This window comes from Myotis daubentonii, chromosome 4 (genome assembly GCF_963259705.1).
Source record: "Myotis daubentonii chromosome 4, mMyoDau2.1, whole genome shotgun sequence".
Classification (NCBI taxonomy): domain Eukaryota; kingdom Metazoa; phylum Chordata; class Mammalia; order Chiroptera; family Vespertilionidae; genus Myotis; species Myotis daubentonii.
In genome coordinates, this window is record NC_081843.1 from 34367970 (window position 1) to 34388121 (window position 20152).

At 51.4% G+C, this 20152-nt stretch overlaps 1 protein-coding gene across 2 annotated transcripts; it reads right to left on the reverse strand.

The window, feature by feature from the left end:
- Positions 1-7170: 7170 nt before the first annotated feature.
- SSC4D (scavenger receptor cysteine rich family member with 4 domains) lies at positions 7171-18593 on the reverse strand. 2 transcript variants are annotated; one of them, XM_059693516.1, is made up of 12 exons: positions 18340-18593; positions 16085-16281; positions 14627-14662; positions 14074-14379; positions 13294-13371; positions 12199-12513; positions 10773-10850; positions 10107-10181; positions 9680-9991; positions 8804-8881; positions 7853-8162; positions 7171-7788 (listed from the first exon to the last, which is right to left on the reverse strand). In XM_059693516.1, the coding sequence occupies exons 2-12, from the start codon at positions 16248-16250 to the stop codon at positions 7701-7703; spliced, it is 1842 nt and encodes a 613-aa protein (XP_059549499.1). In that variant the 5' UTR covers positions 16251-16281; positions 18340-18593; the 3' UTR covers positions 7171-7700. The 2 variants fall into 2 exon arrangements, with proteins under 2 accessions (XP_059549499.1, XP_059549500.1); XM_059693517.1 differs by having other exon boundaries at positions 7171-8162.
- Between the last annotated feature and the right edge of the window lie 1559 nt (positions 18594-20152).

Genomic DNA, 20152 nt, shown 5'->3' on the forward strand with positions numbered 1-20152 from the left:
AGCTGGTGGTTAAACTCTCAGGCTAGTGCGCAGGTCTGTGAATGTCCGCACCTTTCTAATTGCACTTTCGGTGAACACTGGCCTTTCAACTTTAACAGGCCTCGCTCTAGGTTAACCTCTGACAGCAAGAGGAAAGATCCCAGCCCGGCCCAATTGGGGAGGCCAAACGCTCTTTTTCAGCTGCAAATGGCCGCTCAGACTAGAAAAGGCTCCCTTCCCCCAAGGCTCTTAGGGAGCCCTTCCTGAGCCTTCCTAGCCGTCCCCTAGGAGGCCGCACCCTGGGTTCCCCCGGAAGATCCCAGGGGCGCGCCCAGGAGGGGCTGGTTCGAGGGGAGGAGAGGGCGGCTCCTTGCCTTCCCGGGCTTTCCAATCCAGCGGCGGCCGCGGAGTCAGAGGCGGGGCCTCGGCTCTCCAGCGGGTGGGGCTCCCACTCGCCCCCCTTTCCCCGCCAGCCCGGCCCCGCCCCGGCCACAGCCGTGACTCAGCGGGAAGGCGCGACCCCGCTGGCCGCGAAGGGCCGAGCCGCACCCTCCCCTCCAGGTCCGCGCCTCTGAGCTTGTGGGGCTGGAGGGAGAATTCGTGGGCTGAGGTGGGAGCTCCCGTTCCTGGTCCTTGAGCTTTCTGTGTGCCCCAGAAAAACCGACCCTTCTCTACCCTTGTTTCCTTTCCCTACAGCGGAGCTAAGAACAAGCACCTCCCAGGTGGTCAAGAGACAGGACAGTATTAGTTCCGAAGAGTGGGGGCTTTTTGAAGTTTGTTCAGGGTGTGAACGCCGCCCCCTAGTTGCTAGCTGTGTGATCCTGGCCACTCCTTCAATCCTTACGCGTAAACAGTGCAATAAGACAGTGCCCACGAACGGGGAGAGAACATAAAACGACTTGATTTCCATAGGTGGCTGCAGAGTTCTAAGGAGGAAGGCCAGCTTTGACTAGCAAAACAAAAAGGACAATTTCAGAAAGCTAGTCCTGGAGGCTAAGTAACAGACAAGAGAGCTAGACAGTTCTGTGTAAGAAATGAGCAAGAACCCAATTTAAAAATGGGCAAAGGACTTGAATAGACATTTCTACAAAGAAGATATACAAATACTCAATAAAGACAAGGGGAGATACTCAACATAACTAGTCATTAGGGAAACCAAACCCAGTAAGTAACGCTTTAATTTTAGCCGCTAGGATGGCTAGATTTTTTTTTTTAAAGGGGGGGGTGGTGGAGGTGGGGAAATGAGAATTAGCAAGGATGTGGAGAATTGGAGCCCTTGTGCTTTGCAGGTGGGACTGTACAATGGTGCAACCATTGTGGTAAACAGTTTGGCAGTTCCTCAAAATGTTAAACATAGAATTACCATATAACTCAGCAATTCCACTCTCAGGTGGTATATATCCAAGAGAATTGAAAACAGGTTCTTAAACAGATATGTGTACAGGAATATCCATAGCACTATTATTCATAGTGGCTAAAACGTGAAAACAGCCCGTGTCCATCAACAGATGACAGGATAAACACAATTTGGGAAGTCCATACAAAGGAATATTATTTCACCATTAAAAATAATAAAGCAATGATACATGCTACAATCCAGATGAACCTTGAAAACATTATGCTAACCCTAGCCGGTTTGGCTCACTGGATGGAGTGTCGGCCTGCGGACTGAAGGGTCCCGGGTTCGATTCCGGTCAAGGGCACATGCCTGGGTTGTGGACTCGATCCCCAGTGGGGGACTTGCAGGAGGCAGCCGATCCATGATTCTCTCTTATCGTGGATGTTTCTATCTCTCTCTCCCTCTTCCTTCCTCTGAAATCAATAAAAATATACTTTAAAAAAAGAAAACATTATGCTAAGAAAAGCCAGACACAAAAGGTTGCATAGTGCCACAATTCCATGCCTATGAAATGTCTAGAATAGGCAAACCCCATAGACAGAAAGTAGATTAGTGGTTGCCAGGGACTAGGGGGAGTAGGAGTGGGGAGTGACTGCTAATGGATATGAGGGGATTTTTGGTGGGGGTGATGAAATGTTCTGGAATTAAAATAGTGGTGGTGGTCACACAACCCTGTGAATAGACAAACCCCTACTGAATTGTATACTTTAAAAGAGTGAACTTTATAGTATGTGAATTATATCTCAATAAAGCTGTTAATTTTTTTTTTTAAAGAGCAAAAATGTGGGAGTTGGATGTCTTGCAAACAAGGGAAGAGAAGAAAGGAGGTGGCAGGAGAGAGGGAGGGTCCCAGCTCCCAGTGTTTGGGGTAGACCATTAGGGCTAAAGTAAAGAAAAATCAGTGAGCCTGGCCGGTGTGGCTCAGTGGTTGAGCATCAACCATGAAACAGGAGGTCACAATTTGATTCCCGGTCAGGGCACATGCCCAGGGTGTAGGCTTGATCCCCAGTGTGGGCTGTGCAGGAGGCACCTGATGTGTGGTTCTCTCTCATTGATGTTTCTATCTCTCTCTCCCTCTCCCTTCCTCTTGAAAATCAATAAAAATATATTTTAAAAAGAAAGTGAAAATCATTTGGGAGTGTGTGTGTGTGTGTGTGTGTGTGCATGTGTGCGCGTGTGTACAAGGACTTTTTAAAAACGGTATTTTATTTTACTTGTTTTTTAAAATATATTTTTATTGATTTCAGAGAGGAAGGGAGAGGGAGATAGAAACATTAATGATGAGAAAGAATCATTGATCAGCTGCCTCCTGCATGCCCCTCCCCCCTACCCCCACTGGGGATGGAGTTGAAACCCTGGGCATGTGCCTTAACCAGGAATAGAACCACCACCTCCTGGTTCATAGGTCGATGCTCAACCACTGAGCCACACCTGCCAGACCAGGGTATCCAATTTTAAATTTTCAGTTGCTTGTTGGGTCTTTGCTACACATCATCAGCCAGGTGTGCTACATGCATGGCATGGAATTGGTGGAACTTTTGGAGTGAAAGCTTAGTCAGTGACCAGGAAAAAGGAGAGCCACAGAGGAGGCAAAAGCAGGTGGGAGTTTCAGAAATCAGTGAAACTCAGAGATTCAGCAGAATCTAAACTCCTTAAGAATTCCTGAGGTTTTTGGTAGGGATGCTGGGAATCCTACTTTCATAGGAGATACCTGGCTGGGTCCTTTTAATTAAACCTTACGAGGCAAGGTGCTCTCAGCAAGTTGAATGAGGTAGGAGATATTCAAGAGGCTGACATCTGGGGCACCTATATCACTCATTTTCCAATGGAGCCTCTTCGCCCTTAGATAAAACTCCTCCCATGGCCTAGAAAACCCTGAGTGGTCTGGTCCTTCCCAGCTTTTCTGACTCATCGCAGCATGACCTTCTTTGCTACAATCACAATGCCCTTCTCGTTGGTCCTTTTGAAGGTCAGGCTGAATCCTCAGCCCTCCACCCCCACCCCCCAAGGACCTAGAATGGCTCAAAGTTCACGGCCAGCTCCCTCTCACTACTGAGGCCTGGCTCCAACCTCACCTCCTCAGAGGTTTTCCCCGACCACCCAATTCCTCCCACAGTACTCTGCTTTATGTTTTTTATAGCACTAATCAGTAGGTCAAAGTCTCTTGGCTATTGATTTGTTTAATGGCTTATCCATCTTCTCTTGAAGGTAATCTCTGTGCCATGCAAACCAGAACCTGGCCTACATCTCTTCTTGCTCTGCAGCCCTAGAGCCCAGCATGGCACTTGGCCCAGCACACAGGTGCTCCAGGAATATTTGCTCATGCCCTACATTCACTGAGCAAATATTTGAGCACCTACTGTGTGTGAGATCCTGTGTACAAAGCTGGGCACCACAGACCCAGCCCCAGCCCTCCAGGGTCCTCAGGGCTAGTGGAGGGTACAGCCAAGCTAGCAGTCCGCTGAGCTACAGGGGATGAGTGCTGTCACCGGAGAGGCACAAGGTGCAGTGTGGGCTCCTAGTCCAGATTGGGGAGGAGGGTTGTATCAATGAAGGCCTCTGGAGAAAAGGAAAGCCAAGAGATGAGGCTAAGTAAGAGTTGACGGAGGGGAAGGAGGAGAGAAAGTGATGCCTATTCCAGGCAGAGAGAACAGAATGTGCAGAGGCTTGATGGGAAGAGAGCCCAGACATTAGAGAAATTGAAAGTAGTTCAACCTGGCTAGGTCCTGGCAGCAAGTGGTGAGGGATGATGCTGAAAACACAGGCAGAGCCAGGCTGTGCAGGGCCTTATAACCCGAGCTAAGGAGTTGAGGAAGAGCACTGGGGAGCCATAAAAGGGGTTTGTGTGAGCAGGGGAGTGGCACCATCGGATTTGTAAACATTAGACAGTTTATTGTGTTATGGGTAGTGGGTTGGAAGGCAGGAAGACAGTGAAGAAACCATGGTAAGAAATGTGGAGATGGAGAGAAGTACACAGGTTCCAGCAGGATTTGGTAGCTAGAATCAAGAGGGTTTAGTGATTAATTAGTTTTGTTTTGTTTTTGTTTTTGTTTTTTTTTTGGGGGGGGGGTTGCTGGGGATAATACCCAGATTTCTAGCTTAAACAAGTGATTGGTAATGCTACTTACTAAACAGAGAAACCCAGATATAGGTGTAGGTGACAAAATTCTCAGTGGGACAGGTTGAGTTTCAGGAGACTACAGGGTATTCAGGTCATCATTGGATTATTCTAGGAGTTTCTCAAGGATAAAAGCCTGTCTTATTTATCTGTATGGTCCCAATCCCACGATGCCCTCACACATAGAACACTAAATGTGCTGAATAAACAGTGAACAGAACTAGCCTTAATAACCGGCTGGAAAACAGGTTTCAGGTAACCACAGGAAAGTCTCAGTCAGGATGGGCTATGTTAGGCTGCTCTAATAAACAACCCCAGTCGAAACCGATTTGGCTCAGTGGATAGAGCGTCAGCCTGTGGACTGAAAGGTCCCAGGTTCCATCCCGGTCAAGGGCATGTACCTTGGTTGCGAGCACATCCCCAGTAGAGGGTGTGCAGGAGGCCGCTGATCGATGTTTCTCTCCCATCAATGTTTCTAACTATCTCTCTCCCTTCCTCTCTGTAAAAAATGAATAAGATATATTTTTAAAAAAACACAAAAAACCAACCCCAATCTCAGTAGTTTGGAGCAGCAAAGACTTATTTCTCACTCAGTCTCTATGTCCATCTTGAGTCAATGAAGACTTTGCTCCAGTTGGCTCTCACTCAGAGCCACACAGGTTGATGGAGCCTCCACCTCCTGGAACATCACTGGTCACTTTGAAGCAAGGGAACTTGACAATTGTGTTTGGGTCCTTGAAGGCTTCTGCTTGGGGGGCACTTCCCCTCACATTTCATTGGCCAAAGCATGTCATAGGCCACACCTCACTTTAAGAGGGCAGGGAAGTGTACCAGGAAGGTGAAGAACTGGACATGTTGGTGACCAGTATTAATGTGCATCAAGAATCTTAGGTTGTAGTCCTGGGTCCACTGTACAAATTTGGACAAGTCATTTCTCCTCTCTGAGCCTCAGTTTTCCCTGTCTGTAAAACGGGACAATAATAATTCCCTCACAGGGCTGCTATGAGGGTCAAACAAGAGGTCATCAATGAAAACACTTTGTTTAGATGGGAAGGGCACTTAAGGAGTGGGAAGCGGTGATATTTCTGGGACAACAGAGAGGCACACTCAAATGTGGGTATGCTGGAGTGACTATGACTACAGCCTAAGCAGATTCTGAGTATGCTGAGTTCAGACCTGGGGGCTGTGAGATGGATAGAGCATTCCTGTCCAACTCCCTGAATTCTTAAGCATTTTCATTCCTCCATTCCTCATCTCTCCAATGACACAGTGGGTCTCAGAGAACTCCCTAACAAATGGAGACAAAGCCATTACTGCCAAGAGCTTGGAGCTCATGTCTGCCTCCCTCTTTGGCTGAGAGCCAGGACCCAGATTTAGAGCCTGTGGGAGGCAAAATAATGGCCCCTCCAAGATGTTCACATCCTAATCCCCAGAGCTCCTGAATCTGTTACTTTACATGGCTAAAGGGATTATGCAGATGTGATTAAATTAAGGGCCTTGAGATGGGAGATCATCCTGGATTATCCAGGTGGGTCTAACACTCATAAGAAGCTTTAGACTGGAAGAGGGAAGCAGAAGAGTCAGAACAGAGCGTGTGATGGTGGAAGCAGCAGACAGAGTGAGGTAATTGCTGGCTGGAAGGAGCACATGAGCAAGCATGGGATGCAGGCAGCCTCTAGAACGCGGTTCTCAACCTGTGGGTCGTGACCCCTTTGGGGTTCGAACGACCCTTTCACAGGGGTCGCCTAAGACCATCGGAAAACATATATAATTACATATTGTTTTTGTGATGAATCACTATGCTTTAATTGTGTTCAATTTGTACCAATGAAAATACATCCTGCATATCAGATATTTACATGACGATTCATCACAGTAGCAAAATTATAGTTATGGAGTAGCAACGAAAATAATTTTATGGTTGGGGGTCACCACAACATGAGGAACTGTATTAAAGGGTCGCGGCATTAGGAGGGTTGAGAACCACTGCTCTAGAAGCTGGAAAAGGTAAGGAAACGAATTCTCCCCTAGAGCTTCCAGAAAGAACACCACTCTTCAGACACCTTGAACTTAGTCCATTTCAGACTAGTGACCTCAAGAACTATAAGATAATCGATTTGTGTTGTTTTTAGCCACTAAGTTTTGGTCATTTGGTACAGCAGCTGTAGGAAACGAATGCAGAGCCTGCTGGCTGGACCTGTAGGGCAGAGGCTTGATGCCAGACAGCTGCTACTGGCAAGACCCCGGGGCTAAGAGAGGCTCTGGCAGGATCGGCCACTTCTCTGTGCCCCCAGGACTGCAGGTGAGGTGCCCCAAAAGCAGCCTCTGCAAAAGCCCCAATGCTGCTTTGCTCTACCTTATCTGCCTTCCTGCCCCCTCTCAATTTTTTCTGTTCTAATGACTCTACCGCCTAGCTATGTGACCTTGAGCAGACCCTTCCTTTTGCAGGACCTAGATTTCTCTATTTGTAAATGCAAAACAGGGGTGGACTAGGAGACCCCCTAGAGGCCTTCCAGGCCTGATACTGAGTCAGCATTTCCAGGATGTGATGGGCCTGCAGAGAGCTCTCGGATGATGCTCTTGAACCGCCCTCCATCCCCAAGCCTCCAAAAAATCTTTACCAGTCTTTCCTGCTGCCACAAACAATGCATTTGTGTCCAAACACTGACCTCGGTTAAAAGACAGGGGGGACAATGCTTTATTGACTTGGCACCTATGAATGGATGGTTACAGACCCCCTCAGTTCTTTGCTATTGCAAAGTGGAGGCTCTGTGGTGGGGGCAGCATAAATCACAGATGCTGGTTCTAGCTGCAGGGAGAGGCCACTGTCCCTGCTTTGGCCCCTCCAGTCCCCTTATCCAGTCAAGCACCATCTGAGTCTGGGCCCTCATGGAACAAGCCAGGGCAACAACCCAGGTTCTTCTACAGTCCCAGGCAGGCTAAGGTAAGGGCTGCAGGCTTCTCCTATCTTCCCTCTTCTTGGGGATCCCAAGATGGGTCGGGGAAGGGAGAGACCCCATTTTCTCCTGAATCACCTGGATTGGGTTCCAGGAAGGTAGGATTAGGGGTGCTGTACCTGGAGCCCTACCAGAGAGAGAGTTAGAAGTCATTCCCTTTCCCCAATTTTCTGTTTTGGCTGAGCAGAAAGTGGGAGCTCTCGTTGAATTGGGTCCACAACAGTTGATGGGATAAAGCCAGGCCGTGCTATGCAGGACCACAGCATTTGGGCAGGCTCTCTCCCAGGCAAGGGGAGGGAAGGGCTGAGTGAACTGCAGTTGTCCCAGGAGGAGGGCTTCCTGGAGGAAGAGGGGCAGGCCATAGTAGGTTCCTAGAAGAGGTGGACTGCGGGTCACAACAGCCGGCACAGAACACTGGCATCCTCGCTGTGGTCACAGTTGTGGGCATCCCAGCGGATATGAGAGCAGAGCAGAAGGGTGCTTTCATCCCCACGGCACTTGACATTGTCCAGGAGGATAGGGCCTCGGCCTGGGCCAAAGTGGGCTTCTCCAGGGGCTGCCAGAGCTTGACCACAGCCCAGCTGGTGGCACAGGACACCGGCTGCCCTCAGGTCCCAAGCATCATCACAGACAGTGCCCCACCGCTGTCCTAGGAAGAGCTCTACACGCCCCTCACATCGATGGGCTCCATTGGCCAGACGTAGGTGCCCTGTAAGGGGACAAGGCCGGGAGCTGGAAGGTGCTGGCCCATGCCACGCCACTCCCAAGCAAGGACAGGGAAGGGGTAGAGGAGGCAAAGGGTGTTGGCATGAGACACAGCACTGCCCTGGGAGCCCCTGGACAAGGGCAGACAAATGAGATTAAAATAGGATGGACGTCAGTCAATATTCAGCCTCCAGATGGAATAACATGTACAAGCCTTTGTGGGGTACTCTCGGCATGTTGGGTTGCATGTCTGCTCTCTTCTTAGTCCACTGTTCATAATCCCAGTACCTCAGCTACAGGGCTACTCTCTGGAGCCTGTGATTGTGTCCCCTGAAGTCATCAGTGTCTCCCGAGGTTATCATTGCCTACCCTCACCCCCTGGACTCCCCAGGCTAAAGAGTAACTTCTTTCATTTCCCTCCTCAGGAAAGGAGCCCTATCCCCTCATTTAAGCTACAGATTCCTTTAGCTTAACACCCATCTCCCTCTTTCTGAACACTATACCTCTATTAATGAGACTTGAGACTAGCCCAAAAAGGCAAAGGTTCCAGGACATGGTAAAATCTGCTGAGCTACCTAACCCCAGGCTGTGACCTCTCCTGATCCTGATGCCTCTACTTCCCTCTTAGGGGCTGTGGGCACCTACCGTCCCTGGGCCGAGGAGTGGGAACCCGGGTGGTCTCAGAACCATCCTGCTGGACTTGCAGTCCTAGCTCCTCTGGGCCTGGCTCATCAAGGACAAAGAAAAAGAGGTGGCTGTCACATGGGGGAACATGTTGCTTGAGGCCAAGTCACCTCCTACCCTCGCAAGGGAAGCCTGATCTAGGGACAATGGACTTTACTGGACCCCGAAGAAAGACCCCCACCCCCCCATCAGAAATGGTGATTGTACTTTTTTCACCCTGGGGCCCAAAGCAGAATCCCCTGTAGCCTACCCTTTGTGGCCAAGGCCACTAGGCCCCGGGGTTACCACCAGGGCGAATATATCAATTCCCAAACCAAGCAACGAACAGCATTTTAAAATGTGTAAGACCCTGCAAACACCCCTAACTTATTGATTCCTTCCAAACGGCATGGGGCTTGCTTCCAAAAGCTGATCAACTCTCCGTTTATTAGAGCTTTGGGGGTCCTTGACTCGGCAGAGCAGTAACACCCCAGCCCCGCCCTTGACAGGCTTTCGGAATTCATCCCGGGTCTGGGTCGCTCACGCCCCGCCCCTCACTGCGGCACGCGGGCCGGCCCCACCCCACACTCTCACTGCAGAAGGCTCCTTCCGGCGCCGCCCGTGCAGCGCAGCGGCCGTGCACCCACGGCGGGCTCCGCCTCCCTGCGGATTGCGCGTCCTCTCCGGCCCCGCCCACGGGGCACTGCCGCAGGGAGCCGCCACGCGGGCCCTCCCACGGGGCACTGCCGCAGGGAGCCGCCACGCGCGGCCCCGCCCCACCCGCGCCGCAGCACCAGCCTGCGCGCGGCCCCGCCCAGGGCTGAGCTGCCTCTGTGCGCGACCCCGCGGCGGGCTCACCTGAGCAGAGCGCCCCCGCGTCCTCGTGGTGGCCGCAGTTGTGCTGCCCCCAGCCCAGGTGGAAGCAGTCGCTCAGGCGGACCTCCGTGCCGGCGCAGCCCACGTTGTCCAGCAGAACGGGGCCGCGGCCGTAGCCGAAGTGACCGAGGCCCGTGGCGCCCAGGGCCGGCCCGCATCCTGCCTCACGGCAGGCCACGCGCGCATCCGCGAAATCCCAATCATCGTCGCACACGGTGCCCCAGCCCCCGGCGTACATAACCTCCACGCGGCCGCGGCACGGTCCCGGGCCGCCCACCAGCCGCAGCCGCCCGCCTGCAGGGCGCACAGGCCCGGGGCCAGAGGGACTGCGCTGGAGCCACCAGCTCCCAGGCAGGGCCCCAGCCCCACCTTTTCCCACCCGCCCCGGAATCCCCGCTCTGCCACTTACTTTTCTTCCCCGCGACCCAGGAGGCTGTGGTGAACAAGGCTGTCTCCCTGGAAGGCAGGGCACCAACTCTTGTGGCTGCGGAGACAGGGCATCTAGATAGAGCATCTGAAAGGGACAAAGAGGCCTTCTGGCCTACAGCAGGGCATGGGCGCTCCTGCTGAAGCCCCCCAACTGTACCACATCGGCACCCACACTCAACCTCAACTCTAGAGTCACCACCTTGATTGGTGTGGTGGGGTCCTCTGGAAACTGGATTGGAATGAACCAAATCCTATTTCCAGGCGTTATCCTAATTTCAATCCCAATGATAGTTTCAACCCTAATTGTAAATGTACTTCTATCCTTCATTCAACCTTTATCTCAAACCTCTCACAAGGCCTCTTAGTTCCCACCCTCACCACCAACCCAAATTTTACTTAAGAGCTTTGAAGAAATCGCTTACTACGTCTTCCCACCTTACTGAACTTTTCAGAGGTCTGGATTTCATCCTTGCTCTCCATCTGTTCCTCTGTCCTCTCACCCACCTCTACCATCTGGTCAAAAGCTCTGGCCTTCTAATTAGGCCCCTTCCTATGGATCTCAACAGCCTTCTCGATCCCCAGCCCTACTCACCTTCCCCCTACCATTATAGCCTGGAGGCTAGCAGGCTCAAGCTGGGCTCCTTACCCTCTGGCTCTGTGTGCCAGGCCCAGTCCTCTCTTGTGGCTGAGGGTGGCAGTGCTGTGAGCGTCGGGGGCCCTAGAACTAGAGCAGGAAAGAAGGGAGCAGAGTCAGAGGCTGAGGTTCTAGTTCCTGGTCAGCCTTTGGCTGTCAGGAGGATAGAAGGATTTCTCTGAAGAAGACCACAGATTGTACTTCTAGAGCTGGGGGCTTAGCCCCATCTGGGGTCCATGAAGGTCTGCCCCACTTTGACAATGGTCGTAATTCACTGGTGCTGTACAGGCGTACACATCGCAGTTTACACAGGACTTTCACAGACATGCTTTCCTTTCTTTCCAATGTTCTCAGAAACCCAATGTGTGTCCAAAATGGAGAGATAGAGAAGGTCTTGACCACAGGGGGAGGGCCATGCACAGTCCTGAGGGACTTGCAGAACAAGACTCGTTATCCCCATCCTACAAATAAAATAGACTAGAAAAGGCAAAGGTCATGCTTGAGACCATTCAGCAAAGTAAGCCGTGACTTTGCCAGGGCTCACTGTGTGACCACGGGTGTGGCTCTGCCTCACTGGGCCTCAGCTTTCCCACCTGGAAACTGGAAATTATGGCCCCTGGTTTGCTGTGAGGCATGGGCAAGCATTTATAGCTTGTAGAGTGGAGTCCATTTTTAAAGTGCCATTATTGGCCCTATTATTTGTATTTGCTCAAAAAACTTCTCAAAATGGAGAGGGGCCAGGTGGGGCATTATAAGAGCATCAGGATTAAAGAGGGCAGCACTGGGTAATTCTGGGGTCATACTTGGGCTGCAATGTAGTGTTTCTGGGCAATTATAGAATTCTATTATTTCGAAGTGTTCCATGAAGAGTACTTAGGATATGCTCGGAAATTCCTGGGGCATTCTTGGGGTACTGCTAGCTAGGTCTAGAGCAATGGTTCTCAACCTTCCTAATGCCGCGACCCTTTAATACAGTTCCTCATGTTGTGGTGACCCCCAATTTCATTGTTACAGATTGAACATAATTAAAGCATAGTGATTAATCACAAAAAAATATGTAATTATATATGTGTTTTTACGGAGCTCCAGTGGCGCAATCGGTTAGCGTGCAGTGCTTATATATGTGTTTTCCGATGGTCTTAGGCGACCCCGTGAAGGGGTCGCGACCCACAGGTTGAGAACCGCTGTTCTAGAGTGTTGGTAGAACAATACTCCAGTATTACACAGCTGTGGAGCTCACCACAAAGAGTACTGACGTTTCCTGAGGCACTTCTAGAGCAGCACTGAGATATTAACAGTAATTTCGGGGCCTTTCTGGATTACTCTGGGAGACATCAAGGTAGCCCCCAACCCCCCCCCCCCTCCCGCGCCGCCCAAGCCCCACTTAGGCTCCTCGGGTTGCTGGACCCGGCCCGGTCCCGCCCACCGGAGCCCGCACCTGTGCAGAGCGCTCCCGCGTCCTCGTGGTGGCCGCAGTTGTGCACGCCCCAGCCCAGGCTCGGGCAGGCTGCCAGGCGGGGCTCGCCGCCTTCACAGTTCACGTTGTCCAGCAGGATGTGTCCCGTGCCATAGCCGAAGAAGGCGTTAGTGGTGGCGGCCAGGGCCTCCCCGCAGCCCAGCTGGCGGCAGACCACGGTGGCGTCTGGCAGCCCCCAGTCATCGTCGCACACGGTGCCCCACAGGCCACCGTGCAGGATCTCCACTCGGCCCTGGCAGGGGCCTGCGCCCCCCACCAGGCGCACACTGCCCTCACCTGGTGACGATGGGGGCAGAAGGGGTGGCAAGGGGCAAGGAGCAAATCCCACAGGGCGCTGCCTCCCATCGCCTCCCTAGACCCATGCACTTCTACAATGCCCCCACCCCACCCCCACAGCGCATGGTGTCCCGGAAGCGAAAGCCCTGGAGGAGCGACTCATTCACCCCAAGGCACTGTCTCCTCACAGCCCAGGTTGGGGGTGGTTTGTGGGATCAGAGGACAGACTGGCTTTGACTGTGTCACTCCCTGCCTAACAGCAACCCTCCCTGCCTTTGTCCATGCTCTCCTGAGGGTCTCGTGCTGCTTCCTCCTTTAAGATGCAGTGAAAGCCTTCTCGCCTGCCTAGGTGCAGCACCCACAACTCCTTCTCCAGGAAGCCCTGCCTGCTCTCTGATGGACTGGACGCTCTTCCTCCTCCGGACTTCCCTGCCTGTTACCTGTTGTGCCTCTTTTAGATTGCTTTTCATTTTCTTGTTCTACATCATTATCAGCATTTCTGTGCATATCTGACTCTCCCATTAGATTAAGCTCTAGCGCTCACCTCTCACTTTCTCCAACCGTGTGCTGACTATTTTTAGTCATTCTACAGGAATGAATCCTCTTTCCCTATCCAGAAGGTGAGCAGCCTGAGGGGGTACAGGAGGCAGGATGGGGAGGAGGAATGACCAAACTCCACCATCAGTAATCCTTCTCTTCTCACTTAGGGTTGATATCAGAGACTGTTTTCTGGGTCCCTCTCCTAAGACCCAGGTGGCCCCCCACATTGCCTTTACTTACCTCTCCCATTCTGGGTAGTTGTAGGGGGTGCCCTGCTGGTTAACACTTTCTTTGTTGGGGGTTGCGTGAGCAAGAACTCTGGAAAGGAAGGGAGGATGATAAATGGATCTTTCTGTTCTCCATCCTCACACCCACAGGTGTATAAGTAGCAGGGCGTGGACCCCTAAGGTGCCTGCTCCTCAGGGCCTTTGGTCACACAAAGGATAAAAGCCGGGGATAGGAGAGGTGAAAGGGCCCCCTGAGTCCAGGAAGCAGTAGCTCTAGAGGAGTTCTTTTAGTTCTTAAAGCAGCACCACATCACCTGAGACCTTGTTAGAAAGGGAAATTCTCAGGCTCAGCCCCACACCTGCAGAAGGAGAAACTGGGATGGGGCCACAGTCTGAGCCTTCCAGGGGATTTTCTCGAAAATTAAAACCACTGCTCTCAAGGTCAAAGCCTCTCAGAGGTTTCGGATGTAACTCTATGCCAAGTGAACCTGTGGCAGTGTTGACCCCAATCATCTGATTTAAAAAATGAGAAGGGGACTTTGCTGGAACAGTCAAAGTCCTACATGGAAGGAGTAATGTTGAGTTTTGACCAAAGTCGCACAGACCTAGAAGCACCACTGGGGTCCAGGGCTCTTGGCCAGCCTGGAGCTCTTCCCCAACACCATGCAATGCACCCACTGGCTTGGTCTTCTGCATGGAACAGTGTTACCGCTGGGAAGTCCCTTCGTTTATCTAGCCTTCAGCCCTGCTATCTGACACAGCCTGCCCTCCTAGGTCACAGGACTCTGCTCACCGTCACACAGGACAGCCACATCCTCGTAGTGAAAGCAGTTGTGGACTCCCCAGCCTCGGCTGCCGCACTCGCTCAGAGCAGCTTCCTGCCCACGGCAGTCCACGTTGTCCAGCAGGATGGGGCCTCGGCCCTGCCCAAAGGCAAGGGGCCTCGGCACAGGGAGCGCCAGGCCGCAGCCCAGCTGACGACATACCACATTGGCGTCCACCACGTCCCAGTCATCGTCACAAACGCTGCCCCAGGAGCCACCATGCAGGACCTCCAGACGCCCCCGGCAGCGGCTCGGACCCCCCACCAACCTCAGTTCTGTGGAGAGGGTTGAACTGGCACCTGGGGGATCCCTGGGTCCAACCTACAGGATGCCCATCTTGCCATGAAGTTATGGGAGCCTTAGGAACAGTCCCTCCTAGATCTCATTTCTCCCTTCCTATATATTGGGGAGACTGGTGCAGTCCCTTTGGGGCATCTAAAACAATAGAGGTCTTCTGTCTGAGCATCTGAGTACCTGGGGTCGGAGTAGGGGGGGTGGGGAGGAAGGAGCAGGGGCACCTACCTGGAAAAGGCAGTGGGGTGGGCTGTAGGGCACTGGCTGAAACAGAGTGGGGAGAGCATTGGCCCCCTCTTCCATCATGCCCCTCCTCTTCACTACTCCTACTTTCCCCAAGTCTCACCTCTTTCCCTGACTGTCCCAGTTGGCCTCCTTGCTTCACCCTCTCCCATTGGTCATGGAGCACCCAGAGAGAGCTGCCTAAGACAGATCTGTTTATCCCCACTCCACTGCTAAATTTCTCAAACACTCCTCTTTTCTTATAGGAGTCCCAGCCCCTGAGCTTTCTCTACAAAGCCTTCTAGTATCTTCTGACCAGCCTCACCTTCTTAATATCCCATCAGTCTTGTCTCCAGGATTTGAACCATGCAGTCTCCTCTGGTCAATCCTGCTCATTACAGCCCTCTCGAGCCTTCAAGACCCGGCTCAGAACCCCTCCTCCAGAAAGCCTTCCTGGAGCCCTCAGCTAGAAGTGCTCTCTATTCCTTCTGAATCACTGGGCACCACATACATTCCCCTTTTGGGGCCTCCTGCCTGGCGATGTGTCCATGCCTGTCTCATCTTGGGGTCCCGCCGAGCCCTCTGCCCGGAGCCTGTTATTCCGCAGACGCTCAGTAGCTCTGCTTTACGTGTGTGAACTGGTTTTGGGGTTCATTGTGATTTCCCCCCCAAAGCTTTACCTAGATGAGTCCTTCTCCTTCAGTTCTCGTGAATGTACATTCCAGGCACTGTGCTCACTGCTCTATGTGGCCTGGCCCACTTCATCATTAAGACAACTTATAAAGTAGGTAGGATTTTGCAGGTGGGGAAACTTCAGGTTTAGTGAGGTTAGGCAACTTGCTCAAGGCCACACAGCAAAAGGTAGAACTGGGATTCCAACCGAAATCGCCACACTTGCCTTCACCTTACAATTCTGAGTACGTGGCCTGAGAGGCAGGGAGGAAGCAGGGAAACTGGCCTACCAAGGGAAATTGAAAACTCCATAATAGTCCGCTTGTGCACAGGCTATTACTGTGTTTAGACACTTTCACATACATCACTTCAGAGAATCCTTATAACAATGCTCTGAGACATGTACTGAGGTACCCATTTTACAGATGAAGAAACCGAGACTTGGTTTCTTCATTTTTTAAGTTAGGATAGTCCCTAAGTCATTTGATTTCATTTATTCGACCAGCTGCCTTTCCAACAGCCATTAGTAAGCCCATCCCCTTTCCCTCCTTTCCTATTTCCAATGTCCCTTAACTGCCCATTCTCTGTGCACATTGACCCCTCACCTCCAGCACTGAGTCTTCCGCTTCTCCAAGTCAGACCCTTAGCTCTAATCAACCCTGGACAGATGTCGGAGATGGAAAGAATGTTGGAAACTGCCTCATTTACAAACCACCTCCCACCATAATTTTACAGCTGGGAAAACTGAGAGTCAGGAAGGGAAGTGGTTGGGGTTAGGGGGACAGCACTCACCCAGTGGCAAGAGGAGGAGGAAGGATAGGGCTGGGGGGATAGGTGCAGGTACTGTACTCCTGTCTCCAGGGCTCCACCCCCTGCTCTGATCTGGTTGGGGACCAATTTGAATTTCTGCTTCCTTGTGTGTCCAGCCAGTCGAGGGCCTTTCTAATGGTTCCATCATGGAGCTGGTGAAGAGGTCACAGCAGGAACATCTGAAATTAAAAATTCCAAGTCACTTCTTCCAGCTGGAAGGTCCCAGTGAGAGCTTCAGGGGGAAGTGATATTTCCACTTGGGGTTGGCATTCTGCGTGGAGGCAGCAGGAGCAACAGCTGGGAGATGAGAAGGAAGGGAACACAGATGGAAGCTAATGAGGAGTTAGGTCTGGCTGGAGTGTGTGAAAATGAATGGTGGGAGATGAAGTTGAAAGGTTGCCTGGGTCCAAACCCAGAAAGGCAATGTATCCCAAAGGGTGGTGGTGTTGGTGCTACTGGTGGCAACCCACATAAATTTAGGGGGAGATAAATGAATATTTATGGTTTTATTTTCATTGCTTTTTTTTTTTTTTTAAACAATGCCTTCTATTTATGGCAATGGATCCTGGTTTTCCATTTATTGGAACAACATAAAGTTTCTCTTTAAAGTTAGTTTAAATCAGAAGAAATGAGTCAATTAAAAAATCAAGGAAATATAGTTCCTATGACTCACAAATATACAAAAAAATGGTGATAGTGAAGGGTGAGAGAATAAATGCCATTTGGGATGCTCTGTCTTTTGGGGATGAGAAGCCCTTGAGGATTTGTTGTTGTTGTTAAATTTTGGATTGAGGTATACAAATAAAAAAGTACTGAAGCCATAAGTGTAGAACTCAGTGAACATTTACATCACGTAACCAGCATCCCAGAAACACCCCCAGGCCTGCTTTCTTCACATACAAAACAGGGGTGGGGTGCTGGCTGAGGGGATAGTTCTGTTTTCAATATATTGAGAGTGCAGGTCCATGGGTGCCCCTCCCAGCACACACCCCCCTCCCCCATCCCTCCCTGGCTGTGCCTGGGCCCTGGCATACAAAGAGTCTGGTTGGGGAGAGGATGAAAACCTATCTGGATGTGGGCATGGGGTTTTCAATACCCCATTCATGGGGCCTAGGACAGCCCCCAGTGGAATAATCAGCTTTTGTCCTCCCTTTGCCTGGCCTGGAGACAGCTGGGAGATGGGAGTTGAGAGTGTGAGTAGGGGGAGCCACAGTCCAATCTTTGCTGAGGAGATCCATAGTGATGGGGGTCTGCCCCCCACTCCCTGGGCCTCAGGCCACACAACCTTCAGGCTGCTGGGACGCTTGCCTCCAGGTCAGGTCAGCCCCACCCATATGAATATGGGACACCCAGTTTCTAGGGAGCCTGGCTGGGAATCCTCAAGTCACCCCACTGTATCCCTTGCCACCCCGGGTAGGGGTTATGGAGAAGGGCCCTTGATCCTGATCCCCACTGACCTCAAGTCCCAGCTGACCCAAAGAGCTCCCCGTGGGCTCCTGGAGCCTGCCTACCTCCAGCTCCAAACTTGGCCCCAAGCCTGCTTCTGCCTCACTCCCTGGGAACCTTGGTCAAAGTGAAGGTTAACCATTCCCTGCCCTGTTTGAGCTTGGCTCTCTAAAGCAGTGGTCACCAACCTTTCGGACCTCACGGGCCACCAGTGGTCCACGGACCACCGGTTGGCGACCGCTGCTCTAAAGCACTCTCGCTCCCTCCCCACCCTTCATGAGTACACCTTTTGCCCTGAACTGTCTCTTTAAGTGCAGGGCAGGCAGGCAGCATAACACAACTCCACCAGCTCCACCAACTACTACCTACTCTGTGTGACCTCACCTTGCTAAGTAGGACTCACTGCCCTCATCTGTAAAATGGGGTTAGTAATACACTTACCTCTTACAGTTGTTGCTGGGTTAAATAAGTTTATGAAAGGGGTAGCTCAGTGTCTGCCGCACTGTAAGTATGGCAGCTATTCACAATCTTCCCATCTAGACTGTGAATCCTTGAAGGCAGGGACTGACTAGGTTTTATTCGATAGCAGTACCTGGCCCAGGATGGGTACACAGGAAATGTTTATTGAATGACTGAATGAAGTTTAGTGCAGCAGAATCATGGAATGAAGCAGTCAGAAGGGGTCTGGGAGATCATCAAGAACAACTCCACGTCTGACAGTGGAAAACTTACCACGGCCCCCCCCCCCCCCCCCCCCGCGCCGCCCTCCCCCAAAAGTGAAGAATTCGTACCTGGGAGAATGCTCTGAGCTCTTTCTGTCCCTTCTTCTACAGTCAATCCAAGGTCAAATCACTTTTTCTGCTCCCAGAAGTTTAGGAGGGTGTAGGATCCCCCAAATGCAAATCAACACAGATCTCTCTTCCTTTCTTTCCAAAGCTGGAAGGTGAGCAGAGGCAACGTCTCTGTCCATGGAGCTGCTGGTGGCCCCAGCCTGTCCCCACCCAACCTTAGGGGCAGAGGGAGGCAAAGGGAGAGTGGAGGTGTCCTGCACAGTCTGGAGCAGCCCTAGAGAAGGGGCATCCAGGCAGAGGAGGAGCTATAAGGGGGGGTGGGGGGCTGGCTTGGGCACTCAGGGCCAGGCAGCCCCTCCTTCCCCTCCCCCCAACTCCAGGACTCAGGTTTCAGAAATGCCTGGGTTGGTCTCCACCCCTTTGCAGGGCAGCCAAGCATCCCTGATCTCCTGTGATGGCCCTGATTCAACTCCTTAGTCCTGCTGCCTGGGGAGTTCCTTTTACCAAGACCTGCCCCACAGCCCACCTGGGGGCTTGGAAACATGGCCACAGGGGCCAGAGTGTGCATGGTGAGTTTCCCACATAGGTGGGGTCTCTGGTTTTGCTACTGATTTTATCTTACTGTGGTTCCTCTTGAGTTCTGGTACCTTTTGGGCCTTTGTAGTTATAGGTGACAGGAAGTGTGGCATGTGGCTTATTCTATAGTTTATACCTTCAGCAAAATGCTGCACCTTCTCCCTGGAGCCACAGAGCTGGAGGCCCTGCAGGGCGGTTCCCAAACCTGACTATGCATCCCATCATGCCCAAGGGCACTCTTTTTCCCATGTGATTTTTAATTTATTTTTAATTTTGTTTTTTTTAAATCCTCACCCAAGGATATTTTTCCATTGATTTTTAGAGAGAGTGAAAGAGAGGAAAAGACAGAGAGAAATATTTTTTTAATAAAGGACATTTTATTATTTATTTATTTATTTATTTATTTATTTATTTATTGTTAATCCTCACTGGAGGATATTTTCCATTGATTTTTAGGGAGAGTGGGAGAGAGAGGGAAAGACAGAAACATCGATGTGAGAGAAATACATCAATTGATTGCCTCCTGTACATGCCTTGACCAAGGCCTGGGGCGGGGCGGGGAGGAGCATGCAACTGAGGTACATGCCCTTGACCAGAATCGAACCCAGGACCTTTAGGTCCACAGGCCATGGCCCTATCCACTGAGCCAAACCAGCTAGGACCAAAGGGCACTTTTAAAAATATAAAAGGTGTCCCAAAAATGTATATACATACTTTGAATAATTATAAAGGTAGTGTTTATTAAAATACATTTCATTTTCAATATTGAGCTATCAGCTGTTAAAGTGTCTATACATTTTTTGGAGACACCCTGTATATAGATTATTGCTCCCACTACTTCTGTCTCAAAGATTCCGATCAAGCAGTTCAGGGATGGGTTCCCCTAAAGTGTATTTCTCAAAAGCCTCTGAGGCTCAAACATGTTTAGGGACCGGGGTTTAGCTAAAGCTGTTTATGTTCCCGGTGGGAAGACCAAGGCCAAGATCAGAAAATGGAGACGCAGACCATGCACCTGGAAGGACTTAGTTTCCTGACTCTCAGATCTCATCTTGCTTCCCACTTTTCAGAAAAAGAAAACTCACTGATGGGAGGTCTGCCTTCACCCTGCTCTCATTCCTCCTTCTCTCCTGCCTTTCCTTCCTCCCTGGCCGGAGGAACCACTCCCCCTCAGTCCAGACCTCATCTCCTTCTGCCTTCACAGGGACCTCCCTCTCTCCATCTGGGTGTCTTTTCCCTT